The following is a 16886-nucleotide window of genomic DNA, read 5'->3' as shown; positions in this document are numbered from 1 at the left end:
ATTAATCAACTTTTTTCCTTTGCTGAACGTATTCCTGAAGGAAGTTTGGTAATAACCAGCAGATTATTGGAAAATGGGAGATATTGAAGCCTCCTTAAACTGTGGGTTGGATTCATTGATCTGCATATTTCTGTTAACAAAAGTTAAAAGTTGCAATTCTCTATTAGACTCTGTGAAGCTTTGATTATGTCCTTTAGAAAAAGAAAAGGAGACACGTGCATAGTATCAACAGGAAACACAAAGTTTTTTGATCTAATTTTTACACTGTTTTAGCCCTTGGCTGAACTGCAAGGAGAGGAAACCTCTTAAAACATTCAACAAATGGCGATAGAAGCTACTGAGGGAGACATAAAATGGTGGCTTCTAGAAACAGGCACTAGGGGCCTGTGGAAAACAGCTCTAAAAAGAAGGTCCAGAAGGAAATGGTGCTGTTTTAATACACAATCGCCCTTGGTTCTTTATGTTGAAAAGGGTATAGATACATGCCACTCTGTCTACTTGATTATATGACAATCTCCGCACTAAATTAAAGAATTTTTAAAAAGCTATTCACTTCTCTTCATGGTACCCATTTTGCCAACTTCTGAAATGGTTGGAATTACTTTGAACTGAGTTTTCAGATAGTTATAGCACACACCAATGCAGTGTATAAAGAAACACTGCTCATCTTGTATAGATATGTTATAATTCAGATACATAATTCCATAAATTGTGAATTTGGGAACAATTGAATTGAACTATGAAGTAGACTTGGGTATGCTAAAGAATGGTTTGCTTTTGCATATGAGACAAATAGGAAGTACTTTGATATGATTGCCTTTACCCACCAAATGCTAACAGAATTCTTTTGAATGTTCCAAGCAAAAGAGAACAAAGAGAAGATGAACGTTTGTCAAAGTTCTCTCTCTTAGATGAGTAACAATTCACATTCTCCAAGCGTGGTATGGTGGCTAGAAAATGGGGCTTGCTTGGGGAAAGTTTAGATTCCAATCCCCCACATAGCTCAGAAACCCAGGGAACACAATATAGAGAACATTTTGGCTATCATCAAAACCATTAGCTCCAAATCTTCTTCTTCTCTAGAATATCCAATAGTGCAAAATATGGGATGTCACATCAGCACGATAAACATTTCCCCACCTCTCTTCAACTGAATTCATTGGACAATTCTCATTGTGATTATTTGAGTTTTGTTTTACTTGACATTATCAGAAAGAAGACAGAGAACAATTCCTGGCAGCCACGTATTTGCCATAGCACTTTGTCCAGCATGACTCCTCAGCCATATCTAGACTTCATTTTTTGTTTTATGGCCAAAAACCATTGTGTGCTCCTTAGGGAAAGGATACATGCAAATCTAATGGAAGAAATATTTAAACGATTGGCATTAAAATTAGAGCTTTTGCCATTCTTAAATGTAACATTTCATTTACTGTATTTCATTTATATGTGGCCTTTCTCCTGACATGAAGGTCCAAAGCAGTTCACAAACACACCCAACGTGGTAACAACTATGAAAAATGAAAGTGCCCAAAATGACATACCTTTTCCATGTAAAGGCTGGACAATTGTGATATTATTAAATGACAAAAAAGAAACCAGAGTATATATCTTCTGCCCCACTCCATCCAAAAGGTCCATTCAAAGTCCATGGGATCCTGGGCATAGATTGAATCAATTCATAAAATTGGTATGAAAACTTGAAAATACGCTGGGAAAAAATACTGTAAGCAAAATGTCATTGTAATATATACTTCTCATTCGTAAATGAAAAATAAATCCAGAATTACTAAAAAAATGTGATGATACATTAATAGGTTTCAACCAAACGAGGAGACAAGCATCTCCCAATTCTCAGCCTCTTTTGCTAGAAACTTCCTGGGAGCAAGCCTAAAGGCCATCTGACAATATAATTGGTACATAGCACAAAATATAATACTTGGCTGAAATCACCACATACAAGACTGAACTAACTATACATTACTCAAAGAAATATGGCCAGATTTTCAGTAGTTGCTGCAATCACAACATTGAATATTCTCTTCCAATGATATATATCTATTTTAAAAAACTGATTACACGTGTTAGAAACGTTTAATTTGGTAAGATATCAGTTTGACAGCAAAATAAATGCTTTCTATAAGCACTGTGCTATTCAATGGTTTCCCACATAGCTCCCGTTCCTTCTTATCAACTGATAACTTTGACTGAGCTCAATGGTCATGCCTCTGACAAGATGTACCTGATCAGCATATGTACCAGGCCTGTTCCTTAAAGTCTTCTAATTTTTTTTCACACAAATATACACAACCAGTACAAAGAAATATACGTAGGTGGAATGAGATCTCTCCCAACCTATATAACAATAAATAAAAAGCTGCTCCATTATAGGGTATTACACTGCCAACTTTGGAGGGGTAAGTTTTGCTTCAATGGATTTCATCAAAAGTTTGAAAGGTACAGGAAAACAAGTGCCCATAAAGACAAAAGAATTTCATTGCAGTTGCGTTTTGCAAGAATGTTATCTCCATTGTTAATTCAGCCAGTGATAGGATCCATGCTATGTCAACCCTGAGGCTGGACTAACAATCTTAATAGGGGGCTACCCTTGACAACAACCAGGAAATCTGAACTGAACCAGAATTTGTCTGCTCTACTATAATCCGGAGGTAGCATATGAAGATCCTTGCAGTTGTCCTGTGTTTCCAAGTTCAATTCTAAGGTGCTGCTTACTAACTTTAAGACCCTTAGCCTGGGACCTACATCCTTGAACGACTGTCTCTCCTGGTAAGAACCTATCTGGAAGGGCCAATCCTCTCAACAATTCTTGTCAAGTTGTTTACTTGTTGGGCAAGTAAAATCATAGCAGACCCGATTACATAGTCCAGGTTTCCGGAAAAAGTTACATCTAACAGCTATCTATACAATGTTTAGGAGGTTCTGCAGAGATGAACTGTTAATAAGAGCTTTCATGATTGGACAATAGCATATTAGGGCAAACCAATATTTTAACTTGATTTGTTTATATTGAGATTTATTCTTGAGAATTCATTATTTTAGTTTATTTAATGCAATATCAATTCTGCAGCTCACAAAGATCCACATTCACAATTACTTTCAATGACTAGGAGGGGCTTTGGCTCAGTGGAAGTCTATCTGCTTGGCATGCAGAAGGTCCCAGGTTCAGTTCCTGGCATCTCCAGGTAAAAGTATCAGGCAGTAGATGATGTGACAGGCCTGCTGCCATTCTGGGTAAGACAATACAGACGGATGGTCTGATTCAGTATAACGCAGCTTCATGTCTGTGTAAAAAAGCTGCCTTTACTTCCATTGCTGGCATGACGTCTGCACCTTAGGGATACTCACAGCTCACGTGCTCCTCCAACAGTGGTTGTTTCAAGGTGGAATCCACCTCCCAACAACAAGCCCTACCGGACAAAGACACCGTGCACTTTGCTGAAATATGGGGCAGATGCCACATTGGGGATAGGGTGGCCAAGGCTCCTTCTGTTGCTTGCTGGAGCCATGTGTGCAAAAATAAGGGGGTGGGGGGAGAGGAGAAGCATTTTTACGATAGAAATTTATAAATTCCTAGAGGATCACAATGTCATCACTTCTGAGCATGTAACCGGAAGTGACATCAAGGTGTCATGGGCTGTGACATCACTCTTGCCTCACTCTTAAAAGACCCCAGCAACTGCCACCACACAGCTGGCACCCCTCATTGGTGACCAGTGCTCAAAAAGAATTACAAGTTGCTCCTGAGCCACTGAGTATCATTTATGTATTGTATTGAGTGTATACAAAAGTACTAAAATAAATCTAACTGGGCTCTCTTCCCCAACATTTTTTCATTAATGTCTGGTTGGCATTCGCTTGCAGACGATATTTTCAGGAAGCCTGCCAAGAACAATATAACCTTTGCACAATGTTGATCAAAAGGAATTTCCAAATCAAAACAGAGAGCAGACAGTTATCACTGTCTGTGTATATGAATCCATACTGTGAGAAGCGTGGCATAGATTTCAAATATGTACAAAGGGATTAATTTTTGCTTTACCTTAAAGTATTTTAAAAGTCATGACATAAGTTTTAATACAACACACCTCTGCACTTCCTCCCCATGCCTTTAGCCCTCGTCTGGCCATTGGCTAAGATGTTCTTATACTAAGACTCTGTCTGGTATTGTCCAAGCTATTCAGAACTTAAGAAGAAGCAGGGTAAGGAGTATGTCCAAAGCACAGCTAGACTAAGCGAAAGAGGGAATATGCCAACCTGAGTGAAAATGGATTGAGAATGCGTAGAGAGCAGACTATGGCTCATTCCGCACATGCAGAATAATGCACTTTCAAACGGCTTTCAGTGATCTTTGAAGCTGTGCGGAATAGCAAAATCCACTTGCAAACAGTTGTGAAAGTGGTTTGAAAACGCATTATTTTGCACTTGCGGAAGGAGCCTATGAGACTGGAGAAAGAAGAAAAAATGAATTCATTAACTGCTGACTCTTCATAGTGCTGAGCCACACTGAGGAGGAGGAGGTGAAGAAGAATCTTAGCTAATTTTTACAATATATTTAGCTCATATTAAGGTAGCAGTAAAAGGCTCTGATGCTGATCTCTAAAGCTGACTGTGCAAACAAAGCTGTATTTCTTTGCACACTCCTGTACGTATATGTGTAATGATCAAATCACCAAAGTTTCACACAGCCACAGCTGTATTTTTCTCCACTGTGAGGTCCCACCAGATCAACCTGATAAGCCATGGACAGACTTAGGCTTGACCCCATTGTTCTTCCTTTATGCAATGAGCCAGTTATAAAGCCCATTAATGTTCACTGGATGATGATTCAAAATAAATTCCCATACATATTTCAACAACAAATGCCAAATGGTGGTATTTTTACTGTACCTTTTTAAATCCTCCAAACATTGAATCAGTTTCCAGATCAAATGCTCGGTCAAGTTCCTCTTCATATTCTGCCAGAAAAGATGATATTCAGAATCAGGAATTAATAGTTCTCATTTTGTTTAAATGACATTGCATGAGACAGAAATGTAGTGATTCTAATATACTTAATTTCTAGTAAGTCTAAAATTATTATAAAATATATTTCTACTGGTATATGTCCTAGATGGTTCACCACTAGCCTATGCTTCTGGACTGCTCATATTAAATTTTATTCTATCTCAAATATCTCACAGAAGCCACCTGTATTGAGAAACTAGTAATCTTCTAATTTGACAGATTATTAGTCAATAACAATTGTTTGATTGATGGAATACACCAATCTAAATGCTGGCCCTTCATAGTAATGGACCACTTATGGAGACACCTAGTCAAGGAAATGAAATCAATGTTTTGCAAAACTCTCTCATGTATAACCCATTCGATATCAAAGGTATTCTTGCCAACAATTTATTACTAACAAAGACTTGTCAATTCCATTTTAAAGTCACACTGAGAAAAGACTGCCTCTGAGGTTCATGATTTTAACTGTGTTTGGGGAGGAAAAAGGCTTGTGGAGTGAAAAGTCAAACTTGTGATTTATCACCCTTGGTTGTATGAGGGGATTCTTAATATCTACCTGAAGAAATTCATTTCTCAACGAAATGAGTTTTTCCTTTCACTTTGCAACACCCAAGATAAATTTCAAAGAAAAGTTTTGCCTCATCTGACAATGTTTCCTTTTTATCAGTTAATTTAATAGACCCTTTTGATCCAGTACCTGTGCCCTCACAGAAATCAACCAGAAATGTAAGGCTGGAAATGTTTTATTTAAAAAATATATGACTTCGTGGATTATTTTTCTCACACTGCCTAAACAACATCAATGCTTTGGCACAGCTTTCCAGCCACAGACTGGATACAGTAAGTAACTATCTCAAATACTGTAAAGGTTTTATACCTACCTAACCCACTGTTTAATACAATATGTGCCAGAAAACTCAACACATTGTTTTCAAAGCTCTTTATTAATTTCCAAAGCACATCTTCAATGCACAGACCTGAGAAAACTTGATAGGTTAAAAATTAAAACATCTTCATTTTGCAAAGCAGACATATCTTGTGTAAAATTATTAGACTGGAGCAAAATGGGAGACTTGAGCATCTTAAAGAGTTATGTTTCTGATCAACTTATTTCCTTCTAAATTACTGGCATAGTGGTACTTACAGTGCAATCCAGTGCAATCCAGTTACAGTGCAATCCAGATGGGGAGAAGAGCTGAGGTGGCTGGGGACAGTGCAGCAGAGGCGGCATTGTACCACCTCCACCGGGAGTGGGGAGGTTGGGAAGTGCAGAAAGGAGGGTAAATTGAAAACCCTCCTGCTGCTCAAATTGCCCCATAGCCCAAATAGGGGTCTGATGGCAGCAATCCTGGGCTAGAACACCAGTGGAAGCTGACCACAGTCAGCTCCACCCCTCTGAATGCCCCAAGCCACCCATTTGGACATCAGCATTGCTCAGCAGCAACTCCCACTTCTGGGTTTTGTGGCTGTAGAGCTGTGGGGTGCCCAGATGCTGGCGCCTTTGCCCTCTCCACCAGCAGGGGAGCCCCTTATGCCCAAAGAAGAGGCATAGATGCCGGCACAGTTCAGCACTGCTCCCACAGCCCATTCCCACAGCCCATTCCCCAAATCTGGATTGGGCTGTTATTCTCTCATGCACAGGATTGTTGGGGTGTGAAAACAAAATATTAACAGAGACTAGTACTGACTCATTCACTCTCAGAGAACTTGCCTGAGGTAGGCTACTAGCTATTCTTCTCTCTTATAGCCTAATTGGCTTTGATCTTATACATGACCCCTCTGCACACTGACTGAATACACCAAGAGGGAGAACGAATACAGGCTCAAGAATGTTGTCTCTACCTCCACATGATTGCCAGCTCGCAAGCATGGAACCTATACCCAGAGGCAGCATCCACGCATACATTCCCTCCCCATGACCAGCAACATTCACAAACCACAATCTCCAGTCACAGGGAATGAACATACTTGATTACACTGCCTCCACATGTAGGTGCAATATTCACAACCCAGGGAACATGTAGAAGTAAGGGGAGGGGGCAGCATACTTGTGCCCATTCTCCACACTGTCAATGTATGAAGGAATTTCATGTTCAGGGCTACACTACAATCCTATTAAGAGTTGATCCAGCCTAAGTCATTGACAAAACAGGACTTAGACTGAAGTAAGTCTACTTATGACTGAACTATAGATTTTCTGTTCTGTCACACCCAAGACTTAGATCAGAAAAATCAGCAAACCTTTCCTTATGTCACATTATATTCATGTTACATGGTACAAGATTTGGTCCAGTACAGTCTTGCCTTTCCCCTAAACATTCCTAGACATGTGATTGCTCCATTCAGTTAAAGATTACCCTACAACAGGCACTGACCTGCATTACAAATTCTATAAATGGCCAGTCAGCATCATGAAATCTCCTACAGCATGGTCTGACATTACTCTGCATGTACAATAGTTTGTCAAGTAGCAACAATTATGGAAACCTCAGCATCACATTCTGCCTTTCACAGAACTGGTCTTAAAATATTAAACTGCAAATTCACACCACGTTTTGGATAGATAAAAATCTGGCTATCACCCAAGACTCTGCTATTGAACTCAGACAATTCCCAGAAATCTAGATAAAAATGTCCCTAATTACTGAGTACTCAAATGCATATATTTTGAACACAATTCTGAAGGCTTTTGATGGAGGAGCAAAAATATTTTTTGAAATTTATTTATTTAAAACATTTATATCCCATCTTATCTCCTTGGACTCCCATAACATGAAAAGATGCTGCTCTGGTTCAGTTATCTGGTCATACCAAGCCATGCACTGGAAATGTTCCTAACATTTCTGAAGGCTGCTTTACTATCTCCCCCTTGTGGAAAAAATAAGGTATGGCAGTTTACTCCTACAGAACAGACAATGGAAGCACTTAACTACATCTCCAAGAAACATTATTCTCGAACAGGTGAAGATTATGCTTTGATACATAATACAAATCTGAAACAACTCCAGGCACTTCTGATTCTCACCATCACATTCCAGTTAAAATTTGCTTTAAATAAAGGAGGGCAAAGTTTTGCATATCAGCCTTATGTGCAAAAGGCTTCCACAAGAAATGTATCTTATATGATTAAATGAAAGGAAGGATCTTTGACAAAATCAGTATGTCCATACAGATGGAGGAGTTGAAGATTGCCCTCCCAATTAAAAATGCTATGAAAGTACAATCCTGGAGGCCTCACTTCCAAAAAGCTATGGACATAATGGAGCGGGTGCAGAGGAGAATGAAGACGATGATCAGGGGCCTGGAGATGAAATCCTATGAATAAAGGCTGAGGGACTTGGGAATGTATTGTCGAAGGTTTTCACGGACGGATTAAACTGGTTCGGTGGGTTTTCCGGGCTGTGTGGCCGTGGTCTGGTGGATTTTGTTCCTAATGTTTCGCCTGCATCTGTGGCTGGCATCTTCAGAGGTGTATCACAGAGGGAAGTCTGTTTCACACTGTGTCTAAGTGAGAAGGAAAAGTTTAGTGTGGTATATTGTCCATGTCCCAGGCATTAAGTGTTTGGGTGGAACTTGCTATGCAAAGGTGTGGTTGAGTGCACTGTATTGCAGGTGGGGTTATCAGTCCATTTTTTAAGTACTGGGAGCCAGGCTTTGCTAATTTTTAACGTCTCTTCTTATTGAAGTTGTCCTGGTGTTGGTGAATTTCAATGGCCTCCCTGTGCAGTCTGACATAGTAAGCTTCTGAATTGTCCAGAATTTCAGTGTTCTCAAATAAAATATTATGTCCAGTTTTGTTTAACACATGTTCTGCAACTGCAGATTTTTCAGGATGGTTAAGACGACAGTGTCTTTCGTGTTCCTTAATACGGGTCTGAATGTTGCGTTCTGTGGTTCCTATGTAGACCTTTCCATAACTACAGGGTATGTGATATACTCCTGTAGAAGTGAGGGGGTCTCTCTTGTCCTTTGCTGAGCGTAGCATTTGCTGTATTTTCCTGGTGGTTTGAAGACGGTCTGTAGGTAATGCTTTTTCATCAGTTTCCTTATTTGATCTGTGATTCCCTTGATGTATGGTAGAAATATTTTTCCGGTGGTGGGCTGTTTCCAGAACCAGGACTTGGGAATGTTTAGTCTGAAGAGGAGATACAGAATCACAGAGTTGGAAGAGACCACAAGGACCATCCAGTCCAACCCACTAACATGTAGGAATACACAATCAAAGCACTCCAGACAGATGGCTATCCAGCCTCTCTTTAAAAACCTCTAAAGAAGGGGACTCCACCATCTTCCGAGGCAGCACGTTCCTCTGTCGAATAGCCCTTACTATCAGGAAGTTCTTCCTAATGTTTAAGTGGAATCTCTTTTCCCGTACCTTGAATCCATTACTTCTTGACCTAGATTCTGGAGCAGCAGAAAACAAGCTTGCTCCCTCTTCAATATGACATCCCTTAAAATATTTCAACATGGCTGCCATGTCATCCCTTAACCTTTTCTTGTCCAGACTAAACATATCCAGCTCCCTGAGTCTCTCCTCGTAGGACATGGATTCCAGATCTTTACCATTTTGGGCGCCCTCCTCTGCACCTGTTCCAGCTTGTCAATATCCTTCTTGAATTGCGGTGCCCAGAACTGGACACATGCTGATTATAGAAAACTTTTGAACAACTACAGTCCCCTGAGTTAAAGCATACTGTCTTTCAATGAGGTGCAGTCTGAGGGACAGGTTGTGGACCAGATGCCAAGCATCATTTCCATTACTTAACAAAAAAGCCAGCATTATGCAGTAGTTAAGAGCGGTGGACTTTAATCTGGAGAACCAGGTTTGATTACTCACTCCTCCACATGAGCAGCAGATTCTAATCTGGTGAACCAGGTTTGTTTCCCCATTTCTACACTGGATCCGCTGGGTCTCAGAACTCTTTCAGCTCCACCTACCTCACAAGGTGTCTGCTGTGAGGAGAGGAAGGGAGAGGAGTTTGTAAACTGCTATGAGACTCCTTACAGGAAAGAAAGTGAGCCCCCAAAGGCATCTGGTGGGCCACTGCGAGTAGCAGAGTGCTAGACTAGATGGACTCTAGTCTGATCTAGCAGGCTTTTTCTTATGTTCTTAAAGGAAGGGTATAAATCCAAAATCATCTTCTGCTTAACAGGGTTGTACAACTGTCAGTCAAGTTGACAAGGATAAAACTGTTACACCAGCACCTGTGAGCTTTGACTAATTGATCAGTATTTGGAATTGTCAGGCATCTCAGAGCCAGAAAGAGAGAGGGAGAGAAAGACCACTACAGACAGGTGAGCATTTTGAAGTTCCTGCACAGATTACAATTCAAGAATATTTCAGTTGATTAATCACCTCCCTTGAAATGCAGGGTAAATGTGCATAGTTACTTAATGACTCCAAATAAGTGCATTTTGAGGGTAAGCATTAGATTACTTATCCCACTCTTTGGTCATTCCCGCATGTCAAAAATATACCTGTTTACCACCATTTTTTTTAACCTGGGGTGTCTATTTTATTTTATTTATTTATTTATTTATTTATTTATTTATTTATTTATTTATTTATTTATGGGATTTTTATACCGCCCAACCCCCGGAGGGCTCTGTCTGCATGGCTGCCTGTTTTTTGAAGGAATCCTGTGAAGACCAGGAGGAAATACTCCACCTTGTTTCACACGAGCCCGGGACCTCTGTATTTACTTCAGAAGCATAACTGAGTGTGCCCGGTGTCCTGCGTTCTGATCGGCTGATGTTTTTGAGTGGCAGCTGCAAGCATCTCTGAGCATGCCTGGTGTCCTGCATTCTGACTGGCTATTGTTTTTGAGTGGCAACTTGAATGAATGTCAGGCAGAAGATCAGGCGGCTGGGCAAAAAAAATAAACAAGTCCTGCTCCTGGTTGGCTTTCGCATGGTAGCAGACTATAGCAGGCTCACCCCAGTTTTTTTTTAAGAACCTCCAATTTGGCAGTTTTTGAATACCTTGGGATGAGGGAAACATCGCAGGGCAAACCTGTTTTAGGAGTGGGAAAGTGCAGAATTCTTGACTGCACAGGGATATTTTTCTTGTTCAACCCAGGATATTTTGACCATGCAGAAACGACCTTTGTTCATAGGAATTGACATACAAAAACCAAAACAACATCCCACAGCAAAAAAAGAAAACAAAATAAACGTAATTTAGCTAAGAGCACTACCAGTTAAGACTGCCCCCTGAAAGTTAATCAACCTCAGGTTGCCATCTGCTAGCTGCTCCCCTGCGCGGAGTATCATCTACAACCTCTGCCTGTTCCATTCTAGCTCCCACCCTACCGAACAGGCACCCTGAGGATGTGAGGAGGGGGAGCCATCTCTAGCAGTGTTTAGGAGGCAATGCAAGGTTACTCTATTCATTAGAACTTCTAATGGGGTGGTGGGATTCAGCAGGTTCGCACCACTTCGGCAGAACCGGTTGTTAAAATGGTGCTTGTAAACAACCAGTTGTTAAATTATCTGAATCCCACCACTGGGTGTAAGCATTTCAGGAGTGGGGGATTATGTGGGGTTTTACTGTATTTTTTATTTGAATGATAAGGTCCCTTGAGCCATGGAAAAAGTGGAGTAAATTTTTTTCATAAATAACTTAAGATGTAGTTGATTACTCTAACAACCAAATCCATAAACCTGGCAGTCATGATTTCAAGCCATCTAAAATTCAAAATAGAGGGCATAGTTTTTTTAAAAAAATACTTCAAACCTTTTGAATTTAATGACACTATTCAGAATTAAACAAATGTATTAAATCATGACCATTCAGAGTTTTTCCATCAGGCAAGAAAAATATTCTGCGGGGTTACAAATAAAATTATGTGTAGTTATTCCCTTGAAAATTTATTAGCAAATCGACCTTCGAATTTGTTTAGTCTGTTTCTATTAAAAGACAAATGTCAAGTTACGCTTCTAGTCATTTCTTACCAACTAAGGTACAAGCTTTGAATTACCTTTCATTAAAGGATATACACACAGCTTGTGCCTTTCATCAGGCCTTCTTTGCAGTTCCCACTCACACAAAGAAAAGGTACTCAAAAGCTCCAAGCAAAAAGCCTCCGTGGGATGCCCTGCTGCAAACTGCTAGAACTCCATTAAGCGATACCAACACTGCAAACTACAAAAGCCCAAAACAATGAGTGCCTAAAATGAATGAGCCTGTGACAGAGGCTTACCTCGAGAGACTAGGAATACTTCATAGAAAGAATAAAAATGGAAGCCAAAAGAAAGAACCAGGTAGAGATACAATTCCCATCGTGGCAGCAATTCTGATTGTAATGACATTTCTCAGCCTTGGCTCTTCCTATGAGGATGACATCTTAGTAAACACCACCTGCAAGCAAGGAGATAATGCACAGTTTTAAGCTGGACCAATACTGAGGTTGCAGAGCAGGATAACAAACCTAAGCAAAAATGCGATTTTCACCCAAGTTGTCTTGTCACGAACAGCTTTCAAAGAGGACCTCAGTCTGGCTTGAATCAAAAAAATTAAAACTAAACCCAGACAAGATGGGAGTGACGCTGGTTGTGGAGGCAGATGTCTTAAAAGAGCTTGCATTTATCACTTTTGAAGGGGTTCAGCTAACACTTGCTGACTCAAGTTAAGAACCTTTGGTTATACTGGATCCAGCATTACTTTTTGAATGCCCTCTATGTAGGTCTCCTCTTGAGGTCTATTTAGAGACTCAAGTGAGTTCAAAATGCCGCAGCTAGGTTATTATTGGGAGCTGGGTGGAACATGAACTTCACTCCCATTCTGCAGTCACTCCACTGGCTTCCCATTTGTTACTGGGCTCAATGCAGCCATGCACCAGTGCTCTTCTGGCACAAGAGCATCAAAGGGGGCATTCCCAGGGGTGGAGCCAGATTTAGTTAGCTTTCTGAGCCTGTCGGGCCAGGAATACGTCCATTTGCTGATGCACACTTACACCAGCAAAATCAGTGGTGCAGCCCATTGTGTTGCATAGACCACTTGCACAGTAGTGCACTCTAATTTGGAGGAACCAGGTTTGATTCCCCGCTCTGCCTCTTGAGCTGCGGAGGCTTATCTGGGGAATTCAGATTAGCCTGAGCACTCCAACACATGCCAGCTAGGTGACCTTGGGCAAGTCACAGTTCTTCTGAACTCTCTCAGCCCCACCCACCTCACAGGGTGCTTGTTGTGAGGGGGGGGGAAGGGAAAGGAGTTTGTAAGCCTCTTTGAATCTCCTTACAGGAGAGAACAGAGGCATTCCTCCCATTGGGCAAAGTGGACAGTTGCCCAGGGCGCCCCCTTGTGGAGGGCGCGAAAACTGCAGGTTCGTTTGTGGGATTTTTTGTATTTTCAGGGTTTTTCGGGTTTTGGCCTGCAGAGGGCGCTGTTTTTAGGCTAGCAGCACCAAAATTTCAGGGATGTTTTGGGAGACTCTCCTGATGCTATCACCCAGGTTTGGTGAGGTTTGGGTCAGGGAGTCCAAAGTTATGGACTCCCAAAGGGGGTGCCCCATCCCCCATTGCTTCCAATGGGAGCTAATAGGAGATGGGGCTACACCTTTGAGGGTCAATACCTTTGGACCCCCTGAACCAAACTTCACCAAACCTGGGTGGGATCATTAGAAGAGTCTCCTAAAGATACCCTGAAAGTTTGGTGCTGCTAGCTTAACAATTGCACCCCTGACAGCAGGCACCCCCGCCCAAATTTCCCTTTTAAATCCCACCCCCCTTTGGCATGGATTTAAGGGGAGAATCTGAGGTTCTCAGTTTAAATATTGAAAGTGATGCTGTTTCAGGGTGGTGGAGAATCAACCCAAAAATAGCATCACTTTCAATGTTGTTTAAACTGGGGACCCCAGGTTCTCCATTTAAGGTGGATTTAAAAGGAGAATCTGGGGTCCCTAGTAGTTTAAACACCATTGAAAATGATACTGTTTGGGGGTGGATTCCAGCATCACTTGTTTAAACTACGGAGCCCAGATTCTCCTTTTAAATCCACCTTAAAGGGAGAATCTGGGGTTCCCAGTTTAAATAACATTGAAAGTGATGCTGTTTCCCCCAATTGGGGGAACTGGATACAATACCATAAAATGTTTTCACAGCAGTAATAAAACATTTTGAAAGCATTTTGAAAATGTGTTCAAAAAAATTATTTCTGCTGTGTGGCATGGCCTATTGCTGTGTTCAGATTTGTGATTTGGGGCATGTTCTATAATGTGATGGTGACTTTGAAACGACCTGGTATAAAAAAAATCATTGCTTGGTCACAGTGGGGGAGGGCGGCTGCCCAAGGGGGCGGGCGCCAAACTCCAGTTTGCCTAGATATGCCACTGGGCATAGCTACAAGGGGGCGGGGGGGGCACGCTGCACCAGGCACGCCCCTGGAGGGCATCAAACTCAGGTTTTGCCCAGGGCTCCAGTTTGCCTAGTTACGCCACTGGGAGAGAAAGAAGGGATATAAACCCTTCTTCTTCGCAGGGAAGTGTCACTTTTGGCTTGCTGGCCGTAGCACAGCATGTCTACGAAGGCCCCAGCTTTGCTCAACAACTCCCACCCCCACCAGATTGCTCTGCTTGTTTATTACAAGCAGAATTATAGTCACAACAGAGCAGGCAGCATATTTCAATGCTGTGCTAAATTTTTTAACATTGAAAATGCTGCATTCTTCGATATTGTGCTATCATCATATACATTAAAGCATATGAATTCTAGACAAAATCTGTCAAATTTTATCAATAAATATACTGCATATGCAGTATACACACAAATTATTATTATCTAATGAAGATTATCTTACATTAAAATGTTCACACTATACATTTTGAGCGAATAAACTTTGTCTTCAAAAGCATTTCACTCATTCCAAGAGAGAACATATTTCATATAAAACTGTGTTTTTTTACCCAGTATTCCCCAAATTTTCTCACTGGAAAAAAAACTGTAAAAACTTTAATCTGCATTTTTTTCTCAGGTCTTCACATCTCTAGGATAGTGACTATGAAAAGTAAGAAGTCTCAGTGCGCATGTAAATCTCTACACATGCTTATCTAAACCAAGGTCACTGTTTTTCCTGCTGGATGAAAAAGGGTAAGATATAATACTTGTGCTCCTGTTATTTTAATTTATGCATGTATTTCATTATAAATTATACTCCACTCTTCCAATTATAGCTCAAAGTGGCTTATAATACATACTATTAAAAACAATAATTATACCTTCTGAAATATTCCCATCTTTGCCCATGGCAGAGATTCTGATGGAAGTACATTACAGTATACTAAAACAAAACTATAATATTTGGTCACTGGAAATTCAGCACTCAGTCATAAACTGAAGCAGCGGTTGTGATGAAGAGGAGATGGAGAGGGAGAGGAATCAGGGTAATTGTGCCTGTCACTAGTTACAGCCAAGCAATTCATGTTGTTTTCTTCAGCTCTGCCCCTTCCCTTTTGGCCAGCACCATGGCTGCAGGGGGGAGGGCCAGCAGACCTGAGGGTCAGTGGTTTCCAGTGTGGTCCACACTGCATATTTAAAAGACAGGGACTGTAGGTGGGTGAACTTTCAACTGCAGGCATTGGCAGGTAACCACTCAGTAACACTGTGGAGCACAGATCACACAGCATCGATTGCACAGTGCTTGCCACTTCAAGGACAACAAATGACACAACTTCTACTATTCAGCAGAACACTAAAATATATCGGGGAGTATAGAGAATCTGAAAATTATTTGCAGAGACTGTTACCATATATGAGAAGGCAAGAGTCACTGGAAAAGACAAATGGATTGACTCTATAAAGTGAGATGGATTGACTCTGTAAAGATAGTTCCAAGACCAAGTTTCTATATGGTTCAAATAACAGTTACCTTCACCAGGCAGGAGAGCTGTAGATCCTAAGAAACAGCAGGGGAACAATCGAACAAAAGCCATTTTTTAAAATCCCCACAAGTTCTGCAAAGGAACAGAACAAGTCAAATATTTCTAAATTTCAAGGTAAGTCATTGGCTCCTAATTATGGAAAAAATATCAATCTGATGAAACAAAATAGTTGAGTCAAATGGCAAGGTTGCCCAAAATCACCTAATTTATTTATTCTATAAATTGAAATATTTTTTTTCAAAATAAAAGTTGACAAAGAGTACAAAAAATGGAAAGCTACACAGACTATAACACAATATTAGCAACAAAACCAAAAACTTCGCTAATTTATCATTGGACCACATAAAAAGATTTCAAACATTCTCTGGATATAAACAGAATAAAAAGAAGACAAAAGTGATGTTGATATCAGCAACAAAAACAGAAGTAAACAAAAGTAGAAAAAACAGAATGTGATATAGCCAGAAAAACACAATAATGTTTAGGAATTTATCCAGCAGGACAGAACAATACACTTTTTAAGGACAACTATCAAAAAGTCTGGACAAAGAAGATTTGCAAAGAGTTTCGTGATTAGGAAGAATCTTCATAATTAAAATGAATTCATTACTAAAGCTATCTTTCCCATTTCAAATGTTATAAATGTATATAGAAGAAAAAACTTTAAAAGAATGGTGGAGAATGATTACCGTAACAGCTTTATCTGGAGTGGATAAAAGTCAAGATTAAGATTTAAAATAGAGGTGGATTAGCAGTACCAAATATAAAGCTGTACTGTCAAGCAGCCATATTAGTTTGATTGACAGACTAGATTACTGATTCCAACAAAACGACAGTAAAATTGGAAATAATAGATGCAAAAGAAGGTCTGCAAATTATCTATGGATTAAGAAATGATTAAAGACAATTTAAATCCAAGACAGGAAACATGTTTTGAAAGATGGTTTAATAAGAATCTAGTATCAGTGCAGAAGTAAAATA

General features: G+C 40.3%; 1 protein-coding gene across 9 annotated transcripts in view; it reads right to left on the bottom strand.

The window, feature by feature from the left end:
* HHAT (hedgehog acyltransferase) overlaps positions 1-16886 on the bottom strand; it is a 226444-nt gene that overhangs the window by 207054 nt on the left and 2504 nt on the right. For 7 of the 9 annotated variants that reach the window (XR_007243560.1, XR_007243571.1, XM_048485063.1 and 4 more), the window contains 4 exons: positions 15893-15977; positions 12231-12388; positions 4909-4976; positions 1545-1658 (listed from right to left, as the gene is read on the bottom strand). Coding sequence is in view for 7 of the 9 variants with exons in the window: in XM_048485063.1 (XP_048341020.1) it covers positions 1545-1658; positions 4909-4976; positions 12231-12339 (291 nt within the window). In the remaining 2 variants the exon portion in view is untranslated. The remainder of the gene's footprint in view (positions 1-1544; positions 1659-4908; positions 4977-12230; positions 12389-15892; positions 15978-16886) is intronic. The other 2 variants (XM_048485244.1, XM_048485152.1) reach the window with 1 other exon arrangement.

This window comes from Sphaerodactylus townsendi, linkage group LG01 (genome assembly GCF_021028975.2).
Source record: "Sphaerodactylus townsendi isolate TG3544 linkage group LG01, MPM_Stown_v2.3, whole genome shotgun sequence".
Classification (NCBI taxonomy): Eukaryota; Metazoa; Chordata; class Lepidosauria; order Squamata; family Sphaerodactylidae; genus Sphaerodactylus; species Sphaerodactylus townsendi.
Note: the sequence above shows the minus strand (reverse complement) of the source record. Positions and strands in the feature narration are given on the sequence as shown.